General features: G+C 43.1%; 1 protein-coding gene across 2 annotated transcripts in view; it reads right to left on the bottom strand.

The window, feature by feature from the left end:
• ZNF131 (zinc finger protein 131) overlaps window positions 1–21,881 on the bottom strand; it is a 124,208-nt gene that overhangs the window by 91,976 nt on the left and 10,351 nt on the right. For both annotated transcript variants that reach the window (XM_069221490.1, XM_069221489.1), the window contains exons 2-4: window positions 15,545–15,674; window positions 5,653–5,754; window positions 3,720–3,864 (exon numbers count right to left, since the gene is read on the bottom strand). In XM_069221490.1, the coding sequence (XP_069077591.1) occupies window positions 3,720–3,864; window positions 5,653–5,754; window positions 15,545–15,668 (371 nt within the window). In that variant the 5' untranslated portion in view covers window positions 15,669–15,674. The remainder of the gene's footprint in view (window positions 1–3,719; window positions 3,865–5,652; window positions 5,755–15,544; window positions 15,675–21,881) is intronic.

Raw genomic sequence — 21,881 nt, 5'->3', positions numbered from 1 at the left:
GTAGAGGAGTTGGACCTAAGCGATATTACTCAACTGTCTTTAGCGGCTGTGCTGCGTGGCATATCAGGTTGGTGAGCCCTACCAGTTCACAAGAATTGAGCCACATGGTAGATGATGCTGTTCCAGGCATTCAACTGCGCGTTGGTGACAGAGAAAGGGCTGGAAGCAAGAGGCAGTAGCAGGGGGGGCCACTTTGCATGGAAAAGCTGTAGTCAGTGGCAAGAAAGGAGGCGCTTCTCAGGAGAGTCCAGGATAAGCTGTGCATCAACGCTTGTGTAGTGCCCAAGCCAGGGGAGGGCTAGGGAGCACCAATTTGAGCTTAGACAGGATTTCAGGCCCTTCTCATTTGTGGGACGAGGAAAATAAATCTTCCTTAGGAACCCTCTTGCTTGAACATCAGCCCAGGTGAGATAGTCGGAGTAGGTCATGCTCCCCAGTCTTACTGCAGTACAGTGTGTTCCCTCTACCAAACTCTTGGAGGAACCATTAAGCAGGACTCATCACAATGTGTTGTGGCCTGCCATATCAGAGAGGTATCGCTAGAGGCCTTTTGGTGCAGCACTGTAGGGCGCTTTAGGCTGAAGGGTAGGTGTAGGCCTCATGGCGGGCAGGGCTTGATGCCTGCTGTGCAAGTAGTCCAGGCTTTGTATGTGACAGGAAGGGCCTTGTGTGTTACAAAGATCTCATGTCTGTTTTTGTGGCCCTTCTGCCATGCTTATGATGTCTAGTGTCACACTAAGTTCCAATTTGGTACCAGGAAAGTCACAGGAGGGCGGGCGCCACCGCGGGAACGGTGGGAAGAAGGGAGAAGGCGGATGTCCCAGGCCAGCCAGGCCTACACCTGTCACAGTCCAACACCTTGTTCCAGGTGTGTGACACCTGTCACAGTCCAACACCTTGTTCCAGGTGTGTGACACAGTTGTGTATATTGGGGGAGCCTAGATGGAATAGACGGCACCAACACTCCTCCAAGAAGAGTCACTAAGTGCTAGAGGCTCCCCCATGCCTGGTTGCAGTTACCTTCCCCGCCCTCAAGGGCTAAGGCTGCGCTCTCTGCTTACCTTTTCTCGTTCTGGTGCAGCCAGAGTTATCCTGTTATTCCCAAGGCTTCCACGCCCGGTCTCGCCGCAACAGGGCACTCAAGCTGATGTGGAGGCCATGTCCAGGCAAAGGGGCGCCTTGCGATTGACAGCAGGTCACCAACTTGGACAGCGAGTCCCGTCGGACCAGAGGACCGAGAGCAGGCCTACTGCCTCGCACCCATTGAGCGGCAAGGTCTGGCCTGTGTTGGGTCCTGCAACAGGAGCGCTCACTTTCCGCTCCCTGGGCTCAGGAAGCCTTTGTGCCGGCGAGACAAGGGTAAGCATTGCTGGAGGAGGGCTGTCTTCTCCCTCGGCTCAGCAGGGGCCCCGGGCAAATGCAGTCGGGCCATGCAGGCCATAATCCTCCGCTAAAATGGTGGCCGCCCGTCTGGCCTGGAGCCCCCGCTTGGGAGTTTCTCTCCGGTTGTCGGCACTAGCAGCAAGTTGGAGGGTGCAGTAGGATCCTGATTACTAAGACTTTTCAGCAGGCCATGTTTGTGGGCTACTGAGCCCACACTGTAGCCCTATGGTGAAGCATGCCAATCCTGTGTGGGCGAGGACTTATGTCCTTAAGGGAAAATATTTCCTGAGAAATTAACATTTGATTTTTTTGTTGCCCACGTTTTCTATTCCTCAAGTTTGCTGAACACCTTTTGTTTTTTTGACACTGCATCACAATCTGTGACACTACAGCTTCTTGCTTAAAGGGTTAGTGTCAACATTTCCCTCGACGTTTATGACTATCTGCATCATTTCTTATTATGTATTTTCGTTCCGAAAGGGAAGTGGGAGGGAAGAAGCAAAACATACATACACAACAATTAAAGATTTCTCATTTAATGTATTAGAATTCAACTTACAGCCAAATGCATTTTAATGGTTAAGGAATCTGAATGATGCAAGACAGAGGAAACTACAACTGCCACCTACTAGAAGAATAATTATACTGCAGGGCTTCCACAAGGATGTTCCTACCATAGTTGGTCTCAAATTCAGCTTGTGTGAAAAATATATTTATTCAGAGCTTCTCTACTGCGTTTGGTTTCTTAACCAGGTTTTGCACCTTTACTACAAAAAGACAAAACAGCACATTGGGTCACTCGAGGTGCTTTTTACAGTTAGTACCTCATCAAACTTTTAGATGATTGCAGCTTGCCTCTCATAATTCCCATTTTTACTTTGAGCTCTGACAGATAAAGCAGCTGTTAAATTCTAGACACACAGCAATTAAATAACTGGAAACGTTCAGCAATAACAAATAATCTTCCTAAATGAGAGAGGTCAGGATTGGATTTAAGCTTTTGTTCTGGCTAATGGAGATTCAAAATTTCTTTCCAGGCCTTGTCCTTAAATGGTACGAACATATCTCATAGCTGGGCCAATAAATGGGATCTTGGAACTCTGCATTAAATATACTACGTCTCTTTAAGACCAATCATGCATTTACAAATACTTTCCTTTATGTATAAAGGAGTGTGGCTAGTCCACAAAAAACATATACATTACTTACCTAAAAGAGCATGTTTTGCCTCCAACCTGCTATCTCCAATCACGACCATGCCAGGTTAAAGCAGTAGAAAAAACAATGATACCACACTTTTACGGTAATTACCAAAAACAGCAATAACTCATGATGCGCACCACATAAGCAATTTAAGCAAAATGCTGTAAGAAAAAGTAAATAAAAAGGTGGACATCAAGAGTTTAGGAGTCTGGCTCGACCCAAAGCTGACCATGGAACATCCGGTGAAGAAAACTTCCTCTACTTGTTTTGGTATATTCGGACTCCTTAGAAAAGTGTTCAAAATTCTTTCACTAATTGCCAAAAGACTCATTATCCAGGCACTCATTATCTCCTGCCTGGATTATGGCAATGCCTTGTATCTTGGTGCCCCGAAATATGTTGTAAAGAAATTACAGGTGGTGCAGAACACTGCTGCCTGCCTTCTTTTCAACATACCTAGGCATGAATCGGTTAAACCAGCTCTCTCTGCTCTTCATTGGCTCCCAATGGAGCAACAGATAAAGTTCAAAACGTTGTGTTGTATCCACAGAGCACTTTACAACAAAGGTTCTCCCCTTTTGCAATACTTTGCCTCCTTTTACAATCCTCCAAGACAACTTAGGCCTTCTTCGGCGGCGCTAGCCATAATCCCCTTAGTAAAAAAGTATAAATGGGGTGGAAGACATATGTCCTACCTTGGTGCCAAGCTGTGGAACTCTCTACCCTTGGTACTACGACAAACCAGTCACGAACTATCATTCCGTTGTTTACTTAAAACATGGTTGTTTTAACCCCAGTTCCTAAGTCTGTATTCTGATTACTTCTGCTTAGCACTGGGAGGCCTTTGGGTAGCCATGCGCTTTATAAATACACATAACATAACATATAAAGTACCGAGCACACACTGCTGTCAAGCCGTTATGCCCAGATGTCAATAAAATCAGGCAGGTGGGCTGTGGAGGATCTGCTTCTGGTGGCACCAACATTTTTATTTTACGGGGTGAGGGGAAGGAGTGTGGGATTTTTCATCATTCAAACAATCAGATAGTCGAGTATAATACAGATACTAGAGTTCAGCTTTAGCTTAACAAGAACCGACATATGCATGCAAAAATAAAATAGATCTAAGCTACCTGATATCAAGTGCTTTAATGGCCTCATGCATCTGTAAGTATTCTGCTGCTTTCCAGACATCATTTACATCTTCATCCCCTTGAATCAATAACTTGGCAGTATATGTGAATTCAATCAGGTGACGGAATGCCATGTTGCTTACACCTGTTAAGGAGGAAAGGTATAAATGGACACTTGAAAACGAACTCCCTCACAAGCAAGCTTATTCATCATCTGCTTCAAAATACAATCCTCCCACCTCCTGTGTCAATAACTATATTGGCTGGTGAAAACACAATTAATAGTCTGAAATGTACAAATCATAGACAGAACGCTCTGCATCAAATATTTAAAACATCACATGAATTTAAAAAAGGAAAAATTAGATATAGACAGTCAGAATTCAAGCTGAACATGGATTGTAGGCTCAATAGGACAAGAATATTCTATGAAGGAAAAGAGAAAATGTGCATAATCAGTTCCAGCACTGACCATGGCAACAGGTGAACCATTTTTTTGTAATATTAATATAGTTGGGGACTTTGCTGTTTTCCTAGTCAGGAGATAGTTACTTTTATTCTTTTCTTTAGCACTAACTTCTAAATGCAATTTCTACATCTACTACTATGCTTTTGGTGTCGAAAGATAGAAATACTTAAAGAGACACAGTGGGATTCCCTAGAAGGTGACCTGTGAATAGACTCTAAAGTAAACATGTGATGGTGCTCGCCACACGATTTAGCTGGCACCCCTTCCATATGTATAATTTTCTATTTTCGCTGTAGTTTGTATTTCTATTCGGAGTGTCACCAGAAAATTCACTCGATGTACTTCTACCCTGACTGAAAAGTAGCTTAACAAACGTATTGTGTGTTTTCTAGATACTGCAAAGGTCACCTGGTCAACTGGAGTCTGTGCCTGGTCAAACCACAGTCTGTTTTTAAATACACTCACGTCCTTCTCCTCTCCACCTAAAGCCATAAACCTGCTGAGAACAGAGTCGAGAAAAAGAACACATACTCCGTGTCTTTCAGACACCGAAAATGATACAATTCTGGAACTCTTAGAATCAACTCCTACAACTATTTCCAAACAGGGTTGCAGTTTCTGCTCCGCATAGCCTGGAAATAGAGACAAACGACTGGAGGAATGCTAAAGAGTTTCCCTTATTAAGTATATAAAGAGGTTTGTGCACAGAGCTTTTATAACTCACCATATAGTAGCGATGCTCCCACTAAACCTCGTCTAGATACTTTGAACCTCAGAGTTTGTCTTCATTTGGAAAGCTGAGTTACTGTCCCGCACATCATCCTAAGATATCGACATCTAGTCCAGTGAGGCTTTTGCGGCAGCTGAACTCACTCCCAAATCAACCTGTTGGGTTCAGACCTTGAGCACATCCCATGCAGGGAAGCCAGCCAAAGGTTCATGAGAGCCCAGGATTGATAGTGGCAGCTTATCAATTACATTAAACACTATCTTACCTCACACGCTCCTTCCTATCCTCAATACCTCCAGCTACAAGTCCTTTCCCCTCCTATCTAGCTCACAATATCCGTGAATGAATGCAATCTAACAGCATGATTGCATGGAGCAAGTTGAAAAACTAAAATTTGCTGGATTCTCCCACATGTTCCATCTTTGTAATCTATGCAACCACCACAGAACCTTTATGCATTCACATAACCATCCAAGTGCTAAAAGCCATTCTAACAGGTGTGGCTTAATTCATAAGATAACATAAATGTCTAATAGTACATACAAATTGTTGATGGACTAGGAAAACAAGGTTTTATAACCAAAGACAGATTTCATTACAAGGTAAGAGCTCATTACATACTGAAATGGCATTTTTCTTTGACATACGTAGTATACATCTTGGAAGGCAGCAGAAGGAGTAAAGGAAAGGACAGTGATTAACAGAGAGGTGTAACAAAATAAAAAAACAATCACCTTCTATTTCCACTAGAGGCTCCTGGGTGAAATCCTGGAAAAACTTGTAGAAGAACTGGCTGCAGGCAGCAAGAACAGCCTTGTGCGCTTTGAATTGGTGACCTACGACGAGAAACAATCATATTGGAAGCAAATATAAAAGTACTTTCAGTACTATGTCCTTATATTGGATCATACATGCCACATTTTAGAGCAGGCATGTGGGAGATTTTTTTTTTTTTTTTTTAGAAAGAATGCATTTTCCCCACTGACTTGTACTGAAGCAGAGACAAATGGGTCTATTGGTATGTATGGTGACAATCAGCATTGCCAGTCAAATAATATAGCGCAAACAAAAACAGAATTATAAACTCTGGTTTTGTTAGCACTATGTAAAACTGCCAAAATAAAATGTTGAGGTACGTAACATGTTTTAATTTCTCCCTCCAAGAATTAAGAACAAAGCGTAACCTTTGATATCAGAGGTAATTCTTGGAGGGGGAGAATCGGATTTCTGCATTTAGGGAAGTGGGAGACCAGCCTTGAAATCCCTAGTCTCACGCCAGAATTGGGAGGGTTGGCATGTAGGATTGGATGCCCGTTTCTAGATTCTAATCGTGGGTAGCTTGGACACCATACAAGTAAAGCGCTTAGATCGCCAAATCTAAGGGCCTGTAGAATCTTAAAACAGTCCATGCTCTAACTTAGGGAGCATTCGTCAAAGCCCTAATCTAAAGCGCAGAGGTTTACATTATGAGGCAGTGTCAGCATGAAAACAGTGTCAGGAGTACAAGTTAGCACATAGGTTACAGAAAAACAAATCTGACACTTGTAATCTTTCCCCATAAATATCCAATATGCAGTGCTATAGGAGGCGCAAGTGGTTAATCAGTGAATGCTTTGCATTTAGTATTCATTTCATCATGGGCACAATAACATTATTTATTTCAGTATATCTCTAAGTGCGGACAAATCAAGAGATGAGGAAGCAATATACAATTAAAATGCACACATTGAAACGAAAGGCAACAGCCTTGACAAGTTGTGTCAAGAAGCTCAAATTATTTGTTATTTTAACAATAAAAATTCTACTTGAAACCCTGAAATGTAGTACGAAATGGAGAGTGTAATGTCTTCTGGCATGACATTAGACTTTGACAGTAATAGGAAAAAGCTCAATGTTTGAGTTTTAAACGATTTTAGGATTTCAAGGAAACATGATTTTCTCCATACCAAGAGAGCCCAGTTGGTGTAGGAGGAAGACTTTAAAAGGAAACGCTACGTTCTGGGGGAGCACATAAAGGTAAAACAAGGAGAATATAACATGGCTAAACGTATTGTCCTTTTGACCAGGGGATCACATTTCAATAGTGCTTTATCAAAATGCCCATATTTGACCATTATCAGAACGTAACCTTTTGTTACAAGTTAGTGTTCTGCAAAAGAGGGTACCTGAAACATGCCCCTCGATGGCTTAATAGGGGGTGGGGAGAAAGGGGCATTCTGTGGTTGGTGTGTGGAAAGAGGAATAATAAAAGGCCATGTAATCCTCTGTGAACACCCAGAAGCTCAAAGATTTCAAGGTATTCAGTTTTGCAAGTGTGACATTTACATAGCTCCTTCCACCTTAAAAGGGTTTCTTGCCACTGATCTATAAACAGACAAGCTGAACAGCCTTTTCCTGAACCCAGACAGTGTAATTAAAAGCTTAATGTTTGTAGGCCCAGTCCCAGTGTTCCCAAGTAAAGAAACCTGCTGAGATCTGGTGAATGTGCTTTTGGAACTCCGGTACTAATGGAGTAAGTTTGAGGTGCTACAAAAGATTTTAAAAGGCAATGCATTTCTGGACTAGAAGCTAGTGATGGGCTCAATGTGTACTATACACGAGGTAACATTTTTCAGTAGATATACGACATGCAGCACAGCATTTTGGACCACTGGTAATTTATCCACCAAGGAATTATGTATACCTCCATAGAGGTAAATCCAATAATCTGGTCCAGCATTCATGGCAACTCAAGATACAAGTGCTCAATTTTTCAAGAATGGGAGTGGTAAAGTAAGGCTAAAGTCTAATGATATAGTAGATGCAGCTTTTAAATAAAGGTCTAACTTGGAGATTTAAGCGAAGCTTTAGCATCAAATAGGAATACATTTTCAAACGGAGTTTAATACGAGATGGGTGTTATTGGCTTGTAGCATCTTACTACCATTATGCCCAAAGAAAATGATCAATTCAGTTTTAGCCTGCTTTCAACTGACTAAAGCTACAGCTCATTCCATTTTATATACCTTAAGTGTGAGAATCATACTTACACTTAGGTATTCTCTGCATGGGATCGTAAGGCAACTTTAAAGTTTGTACCATGGTCAAATAAAGGCCCCAGATAGATAAACACAGCCGGGTAAGAGTGAACCCCTGTGGTACACAAGAGAAGGGGAGGAAAGGGTCGCAATTTCACCTGCTGGGTTTGCTTTAAAAGGAACAAGTGGAAACATCTAATGTTATCTGAGGAAGCGGCCAATATCCAGAATAATCACCCTAAAACAGAAGTTTGATTAACAGTATCCAAGACAACACGGAGATTCAGCATAAAAAATAGCAATGCTGCTCCTTCAACCAAGGAGGAAAGGAAGGTTTTAAACTCTAAAACAATCTATTTTACTCTGACTAAAAAAGTTCAAATCACAGGAAAAGTCAAATACTAGTTACATTCAGACGAGCAATGCACAGTTAAGTCAAACATCTAATCTATAATACACTGCAAGTCTGAAACATACCCTATAGGGGTGAGGTGGGTAAAGAGAGGAGCACACATACAAAGAGTAATTCTATTATCCTAGTCAACTTTCTTTCCTCCCCAAAGGAGCGACCTCCACCCACTTCAAAAACCTGGTACCCTGCCCTTATCCCAAGCACTTATATTTGAGAATTACAACATAATGTCATTAGGCTCGTTCCGATGCTCATCCCTACTGCTCCTAAAAATATTGTGAATTGACAAAGCAGCATGTTGGATGGACACTAGCTGAGCTAGCAGTCTCAAAACGGTACTACTTACCAACTACCAAATACCTATAAGGCCTAAAACAAATTACAAAAGCTTTAACAATTGTGTTCCCAAACAATGAAGTGATGAGCTGTGATGCCTCTGTACATTTTCTTAGCACTAAGAGATCATCTGCAGAAGTCGATGTCATGTTATAAAATAGTATAATGAATAGGGGATGGAGAATGTTTGAGAAGCAGGACCCTCTCAATGACCAGTTTTTTTTAGTTTTTTTTTGCTAAATGTGTGTTCTTGAAAGTAATTACTGTGGAAAGACAAAGTACTTTAGCACTTCAGATATTAGGTAGGTCTAGTTTTGAAGGGACAAACATTTTAAAAATGCACCAAGAGCATAATCAAAAAGCACAACCCCAAATAACAGTTATGCAGGCAGCTTTCCAATCTGTTCAAGCTTCAGTAATATGATGCACAAAATGCATTCCTATTTAGGACATCAGTTTAATGACCCAGCTCAGCTCCCTACATATTTGAACGAAATTATTCTTCAACCGCAACTGACATTTAGGCTACTGAATCTCATGCCTACAAAAAAAAAATAGGTTTAGGACAGGACAACAGAAACAGCAAAAAGAAGACAGTTCTGCCTTGTAACATCTAAAGGCAGTACGACTCACACTTTGAAATAAAGCTTTATAAATACATTTTCCAAATTTTAAAAATGTTATCTGTATTAAACCATGAAAGAGGTCTGCATCACTGGCATACCAAGATAGATTTCTGTTGAAGGTGAGACGGACTGAATAAATTTCGCTTTGCTACAAATAATTTAGATAAAAAGTGTTGTGGTAAGTTAACAGCCCTTTCTGAAAATCTCAAATTGTACGGATCAAGGCCTAGTTTTCAAGTTTCCTTCCATAAAATAAACAGTTAAACCCTACAGAATCAGTGTCCTCTAAAATTAAACAAGCATTGGCAAAACACAATAGTTTGCGCCTATGCAAGAGCTATTACCTTTGCCAATGTTTTGAAGCTATGTTATACACCAGTGTTGCTGCTGTTCAGCATAGCTAAAAAGTTAGTGCAGTGGAGTGTTGTAGGGGGGAATGTTCAAGAGTGGAGTAGAGTAAAATGTGGCGTGGCATAGAGTGTTATGTATTGGAGTGGCATGGAACACAGTGAAGTGAACTGGTGTAGAGTGCATTGGTATAGAGTGTTGCAGAGTAAAGCAGCAGAGTGCAGCAACATAGAATTTAGCGGTGTAGAATGCAGCATAGTAGAGTGCAGTGGTGCAGAGTAGAGTGGCACAGAGTAGAGCATAAGGCGGCAGAGTAGGGTGGAGTACCTCGGGGTAGAGCAGGGCAGAGTAAAGTGGCATAGAATGGTAGAAAGAGAAGCACTGAATGTAGTGGCATAGAGTGCACTAGAGCAGAGTAGCATGGCATAGAGTTCAGTGGTCAGTGTTGCAGAGTCGAGTGCAGCAGTGTGAAGTGGCATAGAATGGCGTACAAGGCAGTGAGACTACAGTGGTGTAGAGTAGATTGCAGAGTGGAGTGATGTAGCATGGAGTTGTGCAGAGTAGAGTGGAGCGGCCTAGACTGGAATGGCAAAGAGTGCCAGGGTGCAGAGGGCAGGGGTGCAGAGTTCACTGCCGTAGAGTGGATAGGCATAAAGTAAAAAAAGCATAGAATGGAGTAGTGCAGAGTGGAACAGAGTTCAGTGGATCAAAGTGCAATGGTGTAGTGTAAAGTGGAGCGGTGCAGAGTAGAGTGCAGTGGCCTGGAATGGTGCAGAGTGGTGTGGTATAGAATGGGGCATGCCTGGTGTTGTAACATGATTGTCACGTATATCCTCTCACTTTGAAGCCAGAGAAAGAAAAGTAAACACGAAGCTCCCTGGAAGAGAGGGCCTGATATGTGACCTCTGCCTTTGCATGCACAGCAAATGTGATAAGATAAGAACAAGATTTAAAGCCCTGTTTACAGAAATTGAGTACTGGTGGATGAATACAGTAAATAGGGTTTGGGCAAGGGAAAGGATAAACTTGAGCTGTACGGCCTAAAACAGAGCTAGCAAACACAAAGCAAGCAAATGTGAGTTAAAAATGCATTACTAGGGAAGCTTTCTGAATGTCCCCAAGATGTTGTTAGCAAACTAGACAGCTGCGCTGTCTGATAGGCTTACACCTAAAAACATCCTGCATGGCCTACTTCTAAATATGGATGGGCGGTGATCTCCGCTGGTGGAGTTAACAAAGTTTTTGGCACTCGCACTCTGCTGGAGCACGGACAAAAAAATCCACAAGTACCGGCAGCGGAGCACAGCTCACTGTGTGTGCACTGCATACCAGTTATGGGCCACACAGTGCAAGTGCAGACAGTGTTTCAGGGAGGGAGGCTCAGTGCTTGGAAAACAGTCAACTTGCTGTCAGGACTTCACTTGAAAAGAACCGGTTTCCCCAGAGTCTACAGGAAAGGAAGTGGTATTATTGGGTACAGTGCTGAAGCCAGAATGGAGAGCTGCAAACCGGGGGGGGAGCATCAGCTTCATGCTGAGTGATAGTCCGGCAGCCCCCACCAGATAGAGAAATATGTGCCCTGAGAGAGTGCCTTGGAGGCCAGGTGCAAGCAAGACCGGTGGGCTGGGTCAGCACAAGAGGCCTGAAACGGCAGCTTTCACTGCCTAGGGCCCTGGCCTGAATGGGCCCGATTTCGGATGCGCTAAGCAGGGTCGGCCCTCTGCTTAGTGCTTCCGAGATCAGGCGCATTCGCGCAAGTGTGCCAGTAGGGCAGGCGAGACACTGCCACATGCGGAACTCAGCAGAATTCCACAGCGTAGAACTCTGTGACCTCCGCTCACCCTTACTTCTGAAGTGCTTGAATCACTGACTCAAAGTGCTTTACATCCATTGACAGATGAACAAATCCTTCCAAAAACATGGTTTTGGGGTGGATAATAAAAATGTCTTAAAATGTGTGCAAACAGACCCAACACAAACACGTTCAGAGAAGGCAATCACCTGATCCTGGTTAATGTTCAAGACATCATTGTGGAATACTAAAAAATGATTTATATTTTCTTACAGGTGATGAAGGCCCTGAGAAGAGAAGATAACTATTACCAAAACCATCTGAAATTAGACTGAAGCTGAAAGTACAGAACAAAAAGATGATTATGCATGACACAAATATTGTCAAAGCCAACAGGTCTGATGTTGGCTACCAACCTTTTGGCTTTGCCAATGGTTATTTTGTTTGTGAACAGTTGTATGAAGACACGCAACACATAAGTGGCCAGGTAGCAGTGTTGGTGGAAGATGCTGGTCCCTGGCCTAAGTAAAACAAGCACTGCCTAAAAGCAAAATGGATACTTAAAAAAAAAAAAAAAAAATGTAAAAGAAGATATTTCACCATTAACTCCTGGCAATTATGGGCATGAATTTTAGTGTGGATTTGTACACAGTGCAAGATTAGAATGCCATTGCTCACAGGCGAGCAAGCCCCAGTCTGCATTGGGTTGACCCTGGCCCCCATGTGGTAAGATGGGGTGGGCAGAAGCAAAATGTGAATGACATTACAGCACACCAAAGAATAAAGCGAGCTGCCTGAAAGTCCCTGTAGGTATACTATATACATTTTTATTACAAACAAAAGGTCTTTGCTGATCCCATACCTAAAAACTCAACATAAAGTGGAGAAACAAGGTCAGTGAGCTGAGACAAAACTCAATCTTTCTGTTCCAATTATGAGTGAAAACTGCTATTCTGTCTTAAAAGTCAACATGAGATCACCTGTCAAGCACGAGTCAAAATTAAGTAAGACAGATAAATATCTCAAAATAAACGTTGGAAAGTTAATTTCATTTCAACTCAATCCAAAAGAAACCTAAATATTCAGGCTTAACTATAATAAAAGCAATCCATGAAAATGTACTTAGACAAAACTCCGGTGTTCTAAGTTGTGGAACAAAGACAAGCTCTGCGCTGCATGTTAGTACAGCATACATTTGCTTTTGAATAGTGTTTAGTTTATTAAGCTTTACCATAATTCAAAAAGAAAAAGTACAACTTTGAATAATAAAAATAAAATTCAGTGGGGGGAGAAGAGATTATTTCAGGTTCATGTTCTTAAAATGTGGAAATCTTATTTGTTGTGGAGGAGTTTATTCTGCTTGCACAGGGTGTAAGCCTATATGAGTCTGTATGTCACCAATGAAGGACTGATGTGATACATCCTTGACAACAATTGTTTCGGCAAATAGGCAGTTACTTTTAAATCTGTGCTAATAACCATTGACAATATGCAAGTAGTTACAACATGTACTTGCAATCACATGTTCTGTTATATAACAAGTTAATCCACGTCTTGTTTATAGAACTATTAAAACGTTATGCAGTAGCCACTTCACTTATTTTTTTTTTTTTTAAGTGCGTGCTCTCCAATGTACATAGATCAGGAAGAATACAGGGAGTGCAGAATTATTAGGCAAATGAGTATTTTGACCACATCATCCTCTTTATGCATGTTGTCTTACTCCAAGCTGTATAAGCTCGAAAGCCTACTACCAATTAAGCATATTAGGTGATGTGCATCTCTGTAATGAGAAGGGGTGTGGTCTAATGACATCAACACCCTATATCAGGTGTGCATAATTATTAGGCAACTTCCTTTCCTTTGGCAAAATGGGTCAAAAGAAGGACTTGACAGGCTCAGAAAAGTCAAAAATAGTGAGATATCTTGCAGAGGGATGCAGCACTCTTAAAATTGCAAAGCTTCCGAAGCGTGATCATCGAACAATCAAGCGTTTCATTCAAAATAGTCAACAGGGTCGCAAGAAGCGTGTGGAAAAACCAAGGCGCAAAATAACTGCCCATGAACTGAGAAAAGTCAAGCGTGCAGCTGCCACGATGCCACTTGCCACCAGTTTGGCCATATTTCAGAGCTGCAACATCACTGGAGTGCCCAAAAGCACAAGGTGTGCAATACTCAGAGACATGGCCAAGGTAAGAAAGGCTGAAAGACGACCACCACTGAACAAGACACACAAGCTGAAACGTCAAGACTGGGCCAAGAAATATCTCAAGACTGATTTTTCTAAGGTTTTATGGACTGATGAAATGAGAGTGAGTCTTGATGGGCCAGATGGATGGGCCCGTGGCTGGATTGGTAAAGGGCAGAGAGCTCCAGTCCGACTCAGACGCCAGCAAGGTGGAGGTGGAGTACTGGTTTGGGCTGGTATCATCAAAGATGAGTTTGTGGGGCCTTTTCGGGTTGAGGATGGAGTCAAGCTCAACTCCCAGTCCTACTGCCAGTTCCTGGAAGACACCTTCTTCAAGCAGTGGTACAGGAAGAAGTCTGCATCCTTCAAGAAAAACATGATTTTCATGCAGGACAATGCTCCATCACACGCGTCCAAGTACTCCACAGCGTGGCTGGCAAGAAAGGGTATAAAAGAAGGAAATCTAATGACATGGCCTCCTTGTTCACCTGATCTGAACCCCATTGAGAACCTGTGGTCCATCATCAAATGTGAGATTTACAAGGAGGGAAAACAGTACACCTCTCTGAACAGTGTCTGGGAGGCTGTGGTTGCTGCTGCACGCAATGTTGATGGTGAACAGATCAAAACACTGACAGCATCCATGGATGGCAGGCTTTTGAGTGTCCTTGCAAAGAAAGGTGGCTATATTGGTCACTGATTTGTTTTTGTTTTGTTTTTGAATGTCAGAAATGTATATTTGTGAATGTTGAGATGTTATATTGGTTTCACTGGTAATAATAAATAATTGAAATGGGTATATATTTTTTTTTTGTTAAGTTGCCTAATAATTATGCACAGTAATAGTCACCTGCACACACAGATATCCCCCTAACATGGCTAAAACTAAAAACAAACTAAAAACTACTTCCAAAAATATTCAGCTTTGATATTAATGAGTTTTTTGGGTTCATTGAGAACATGGTTGTTGTTCAATAATAAAATTAATCCTCAAAAATACAACTTGCCTAATAATTCTGCACTCCCTGTACAGTCATCATTTTTTAGGGATACAACCGAATAAATCCAAATACGTAGCAGCATTTAGTAAATTATGCTTTGTCTGAATAATTTATACAATTTCAACGGATTACAAATTCTCTACCAGTCACCACATCCTACTACCATACATCCAAGCTATGCTCAATATTCTGTGTTACAAATTCAAATACCAGTCTAACTCAGAGCAATCCCCAGCATAACAAATTTGTATTCTTAAAAAGTAAAAAGGAATATTTATAGCATAACTAAATCAGGAAGGCAGTCTTGAGACCTGTGACAGGAATGAAACCCAGTAAGGGTCTCATTCGGAGTGGGGCCAATAATCCTCCTGCTAACTTTGGCCTGGGGAAGTTACCAATACTGAGGGTACCGGGAAGTCCTGAGTGCGGGAGTTATAAGGTAATTACAAGCTGGACCAGGAGTATCCACTCAGAAATAAGGAGTTACCAAGGGAATTGTAAATTCTTGTGCAAATTACCTCTGTAATTTCTCATTTCTCCTTGATGTTTCACAGTAGATTTTAGCCACTTTCAGAAAATGAAATTTCCAACTTGAAAATAAAAAGTTATGTGGTATTCCTGAAGATCTCATAATTCCAATGGGGCCGCTAACTGCTGGTACAGGTTCCATTGGAATTAAGAGGGCACTCATAACGAGGGCCTTAAAGATAGCAAGTCAACCTTGAGCACTTGGTATTGCAATATTTTTCTAAACATGCATTAGCAAAAAGGTAGGGAAATGTTATAACTATGACATCTTTCCGAACAGCAACTACAAAAATCTACAACACATGAAATTAGATTTAAAATCAAATCAGCAACATTTGTGACGACACACGTACTCTAGCACTTTAGATTAATACATACCATCTACAATAAGAGTGATATCTGTAAATTCGTCGTGCTGGCGCTGCTCGTTAAGTTTGTCCAGCATGACTTTGTAGTGCTCTGGAAACTCTTGAATGAATTCCATCGTTTCTTCTGCTTCCATAGTGAACTAGTTATTGCAGTACAGAAAACAAAAATGAATAAATAAATCCAAATTTAAAAACAAAAGAAAAAACACTGCACCAGCTTTTTCCATACAAAACATCTCCGTCGAGCAAAGATGCCACACTGTTTTCATATACCACCATGAGAATATCAAATTGGACAAGACGTTCGTGAAGAAATCAACACAATAAACAAAACTGCGAAACTCCAAAACGGCTAGTCAGCAGGTACTAATAATGCTGCAATGGCATAACCCATGAGTTGTGAAAACAAATCTTCCGTACCATGAGTCAGACGTTTTAGTCTATATTTCATACAAAGATTAAGTGGTTGTGTAAAAAGAGGAGGCTTGAGAACAAGAACAAGCCGACCACCAGTCACATTTGCCCTTTGCAATAGCTGGTGGGATTTTAAGTATTTTTTCAAACAGCATAAACTAGGGGAGCCTCACCAAAACCTGGAAGTGGGTGTACAGGACATTAGAAATTCTGTTTAACTGTTTCACCTGCTCTTCTACAAGTCTGCTCACCAGACTTCAAAGCTACATCTCCCTGCTTCTGGCATTACTTAAAGGATTGTACATGGATGTCTCAATGCCGTGTAAGAGTAACAACACCTAGCCAGGACTACCTCAAAAATCTTGGCTTATGGGTATTGGGTTCTTAACCTGTGGTCAGAGGACTCCCAGGGGGGTCTTCAAAGCCTCCTGAAGGGGTCCACGACAGATAGAAAATGAAATATTAACAGATTAGCAAAGGCTATATAAAGAAGCAAAGCATACAGCTGAAACTTTTAAAACGTACTGTAAATATGAAGGAGTTTGAAACTGGAGGCTATAAACTAAGCTGGCATCCTCAGACTGGTTTGTGGGAGCAGTGAATGTACATCAAGCAGAATGCAGTATGGAAGAGAAGTGGCCGAAATTGAATTTAGAAAAGCTCCAAACGTCCCATAAAATTTTAAACAATGATCGTTTTATATGTATTTGTGAATTTAAACAAACTACCTCATAATTAATGTATCTGATGGATTATGCATATTTCTGTATTTTACGTCTATTGTTTTGCAGCTCAAAGAACCGAAAATGCTTAGGCCGGGATCCTGGTTTCCAATAATGATTCAGTGGTGGTCTCCGGGTTCCAGTAATGATTACTTAGGGTTCCACAGAAGTCAAAAGGTTAAGAGCCACTGGCCTAATTCATTATACTACTTCGTGGTGACCTTAGGGGAGTGAGGGAATTTTGGGAGGATTCCGTTTTTTTGTTTGTTTTGTTATATAGAAGAGCCTCTATAATGGAAGATGAAATCTCTTGCATAAACCAGATATGGAAATCCTGAGTGACAAGGGTTCCTACAGCATATGTTTAGCCCATTTGCGGATATAGTAACATTTCCATTAAGAGGGAATTATTTGCCTATCTGAATAAATCAGTGGTCTGGTTCTGATATTGAGGGTACATTTATCACGTTACCTAAGCCTTTCAAGTAAGAGACATACTTAGCAACTCCCTTCTTGTTGCTGCAAATAAGTGACTGTAAAGAAATGGCTCCCTGTTGCAGTTACCCCCCACTTTTTGCCTGATACTGATGCTGACTTGACTGAGAAGTGTGCTGGGACCCTGCTAACCAGGCCCCAGCACCAGTGTTCCTTCACCTAAAATGTACCATTGTATCCACAATTGGCACACCCTGGCATTCAGATAAGTCCCTTGTAACTGGTACTTCTAGTACCAAGGGCCCTGATACCAAGGAAGGTCTCTAAGGGCTGCAGCATGTCTTATGCCACCCTAGAGACCCCTCACTCAGCACAGACACACTGCTTACAAGCCTGTGTGTGCTAGTGAGAACAAAAGGAGTAAGTCGACATGGCACTCCCCTCAGGGTGCCATGCCAGCCTCTCACTGCCTATGCAGTATAGGTAAGACACCCCTCTAGCAGGCCTTACAGCCCTAAGGCAGGGTGCACTATACCATAGGTGAGGGTACCAGTGCATGAGCACTGTGCCCCTACAGTGTCTAAACAAAACCTTAGACATTGTAAGTGCAGGGTAGCCATAAGAGTATATGGTCTGGGAGTTTGTCAAACACGAACTCCACAGCACCATAATGGCTACACTGAAAACTGGGAAGTTTGGTATCAAACTTCTCAGCACAATAAATGCACACTGATGCCAGTGTACATTTTATTGTAAAACACACCACAGAGGGCACCTTAGAGGTGCCCCCTGAAACCTAACCGACTATCTGTGTAGGCTGACTAGTTTTAGCAGCCTGCCACAAACCGAGACATGTTGCTGGCCCCATGGGGAGAGTGCCTTTGTCACTCTGAGGCCAGTAACAAAGCCTGCACTGGGTGGAGATGCTAACACCTCTCCCAGGCAGGAATTGTCACACCTGGCGGTGAGCCTCAAAGGCTCACCTCCTTTGTGCCAACCCAGCAGGACACTCCAGCTAGTGGAGTTGCCCGCCCCCTCCGGCCCGGCCCCCACTTTTGGCGGCAAGGCCGGAGAAAATAATGAGAATAACAAGGAGGAGTCACTGGCCAGTCAGGACAGCCCCTAAGGTGTCCTGAGCTGAGGTGACTAACTTTTAGAAATCCTCCATCTTGCAGATGGAGGATTCCCCCAATAGGGTTAGGACTGTGACCCCCTCCCCTTGGGAGGAGGCACAAAGAGGGTGTACCCACCCTCAGGGCTAGTAGCCATTGGCTACTAACCCCCCAGACCTAAACACGCCCTTAAATTTAGTATTTAAGGGCTACCCTGAACCCTAGAAAATTAGATTCCTGCAACTACAAGAAGAAGGACGGCCCAGCTGAAAACCCCGGCAGCGGAAGACCAGAAGACGACAACTGCCTTGGCTCCAGAAACTCACCGGCCTGTCTCCTGCCTTCCAAAGATCCTGCTCCAGCGACGCCTTCCAAAGGGACCAGCGACCTCGACATCCTCTGAGGACTGCCCCTGCTTCGAAAAGACAAGAAACTCCCGAGGACAGCGGACCTGCTCCAAGAAAAGCTGCAACTTTGTTTCCAGCAACTTTAAAGAACCCTGCAAGCTCCCCGCAAGAAGCGTGAGACTTGCAACACTGCACCCGGCGACCCCGACTCGGCTGGTGGCGATCCAACACCTCAGGAGGGACCCCAGGACTACTCTGATACTGTGAGTACCAAAACCTGTCCCCCCTGAGCCCCCACAGCGCCGCCTGCAGAGGGAATCCCGAGGCTTCCCCTGACCGCGACTCTTTGAACCTAAAGTCCCGACGCCTGGGAGAGACCCTGCACCCGCAGCCCCCAGGACCTAAAGGACCGGACTTTCACTGGAGAAGTGACCCCCAGGAGTCCCTCTCCCTTACCCAAGTGGAGGTTTCCCCGAGGAATCCCCCCCTTGCCTGCCTGCAGCGCTGAAGAGATCCCGAGATCTCTCATAGACTAACATTGCGAACCCGACGCTTGTTTCGACACTGCACCCGGCCGCCCCCGCGCTGCTGAGGGTGAAATTTCTGTGTGGACTCGTGTCCCCCCCGGTGCCCTACAAAACCCCCCTGGTCTGCCCTCCGAAGACGCGGGTACTTACCTGCAAGCAGACCGGAACCGGGGCACCCCCTTCTCTCCATTCTAGCCTATGTGTTTTGGGCACCACTTTGAACTCTGCACCTGACCGGCCCTGAGCTGCTGGTGTGGTGACTTTGGGGTTGCTCTGAACCCCCAACGGTGGGCTACCTTGGACCAAGAACTAAGCCCTGTAAGTGTCTTACTTACCTGGTTAACCTAACAAATACTTACCTCCCCTAGGAACTGTGAAAATTGCACTAAGTGTCCACTTTTAAAACAGCTATTTGTGAATAACTTGAAAAGTATACATGCAATTTTGATGATTTGAAGTTCCTAAAGTACTTACCTGCAATACCTTTCGAATGAGATATTACATGTAGAATTTGAACCTGTGGTTCTTAAAATAAACTAAGAAAAGATATTTTTCTATATAAAAACCTATTGGCTGGATTTGTCTCTGAGTGTGTGTACCTCATTTATTGTCTATGTGTACGTACAACAAATGCTTAACACTACTCCTTGGATAAGCCTATTGCTCGACCACACTACCACAAAATAGAGCATTAGTATTATCTATTTTTACCACTATTTTACCTCTAAGGGGAACCCTTGGACTCTGTGCATGCTATTCCTTACTTTGAAATAGCACATACAGAGCCAACTTCCTACATTGGTGGATCAGCGGTGGGGTACAAGACTTTGCATTTGCTGGACTACTCAGCCAATACCTGATCACACGACAAATTCCAAAATTGTCATTAGAAATTGATTTTTGCAATTTGAAAAGTTTTCTAAATTCTTAAAAGTCCTGCTAGGGCCTTGTGTGTTAAGTCCCTGTTTAGCATTGTCTTTTAGAGTTTAAAAGTTTGTTAAAGGTTTGAAATTAGATTCTAGAACCAGTTGTAGATTCTTAAAAAGTATTCCAACTTTTAGAAGCAAAATGTCTAGCACAGATGTGACTGTGGTGGAACTCGACACCACACCTTACCTCCATCTTAAGATGAGGGAGCTAAGGTCACTCTGTAAAATAAAGAAAATAACAATGGGCCCCAAACCTACCAAAATACAGCTCCAGGAGCTTTTGGCAGAGTTTGAAAAGGCCAACCCCTCTGAGGGTGGCAACTCAGAGGAAGAGGATAGTGACTTGGAGGAAAATTCCCCCCTACCAATCCTATCTAGGGAGAACAGGGTCCCTCAAACCCTGACTCCAAAAATAATAGTCAGAGATGCTGGTTCCCTCACAGGAGAGACCAACACCTCTGAAATCACTGAGGATAGCCCCAGTGAAGAGGACATCCAGTTAGCCAGGATGGCCAAAAGATTGGCTTTGGAAAGACAGATCCTAGCCATAGAGAGGGAAAGACAAGAGATGGGCCTAGGACCCATCAATGGTGGCAGCAACATAAATAGGGTCAGAGATTCTCCTGACATGTTGAAAATCCCTAAAGGGATTGTAACTAAATATGAAGATGGTGATGACATCACCAAATGGTTCACAGCTTTTGAGAGGGCTTGTGTAACCAGAAAAGTAAACAGATCTCACTGGGGTGCTCTCCTTTGGGAAATGTTCACTGGAAAGTGTAGGGATAGACTCCTCACACTCTCTGGAAAAGATGCAGAATCTTATGACCTCATGAAGGGTACCCTGATTGAGGGCTTTGGATTCTCCACTGAGGAGTATAGAATTAGATTCAGGGGGGCTCAAAAATCCTCGAGCCAGACCTGGGTTGATTTTGTAGACTACTCAGTAAAAACACTAGATGGTTGGTTAACTGGAAACGAAGTGTGTGACTATGTTGGGCTTTATAATTTGTTTATGAAATAACACATTCTAAGTAACTGCTTCAATGAAAAGTTGCATCAGTATCTGGTAGACCTAGGTCCAATTTCTCCCCAAGAATTGGGAAAGAAGGCAGACCACTGGGTCAAGACTAGGGTAACCAAAACTTCCACTGGGGGTGACCAAAAGAAAGGGGTTACAAAAACTCCCCAGGAGAAAGTGGGTGACACTAGAAACAAAGAAAAAGAGTCCTCTGTAGGCCCCCAAAAACCAGAACAGGTGGGTGGGCCCCAAGACACAACCCAAAACAAAGGTGGGTACCAGGGTAAGAACTGGGATGCCACTAAGGCATGGTGCCACAACTGTAAACAGTCTGGGCACCACACCAAGGACACTTCTTGTCCCAAAAACAAACCCCAGAACAAAATTCCAGGGGTAACCAGTGTAGCCATGGGAGATGACTCCTCAGATGAGGAGGTCTTCATAGCCTTCAACTGGAAACAGGGCCCAACAGGTGAGTTGGAGATTCCAGAGGGAAGTAGACACTTCCACCACCTACTGGTGAATGGAATCCCAACCACTGCCCTGAGAGACACTTGTGCCAGTCACACTATTGTGCATGACAGGCTGGTGCTCTCAAACCAGTACATCCCAGGTGAGACTGCCAGGGTAAGAGTTAGCCTAGACAGGGTCACTAAGAGGCCTGTGGCTTTAGTGCCCATAGAAGTGGGTGGCACTCTTAGCTGGAGAAGGGTAGTAGTCAGTACAGACCTCCCCCTTGATTGTCTCCTTGGAAATGACTACCCAGAGGTTAGTCAGAGCCCAAGAGAGGAACTGGTCCAGTGCCAGTCCTCTCCCAAGGATTCTGGAAGTCCTGCCTCT

The sequence above is a fragment of the Pleurodeles waltl genome, chromosome 1_1 (assembly GCF_031143425.1).
Source record: "Pleurodeles waltl isolate 20211129_DDA chromosome 1_1, aPleWal1.hap1.20221129, whole genome shotgun sequence".
Classification (NCBI taxonomy): Eukaryota; Metazoa; Chordata; class Amphibia; order Caudata; family Salamandridae; genus Pleurodeles; species Pleurodeles waltl.
This window is presented reverse-complemented; position numbering and strand designations above follow the sequence as displayed.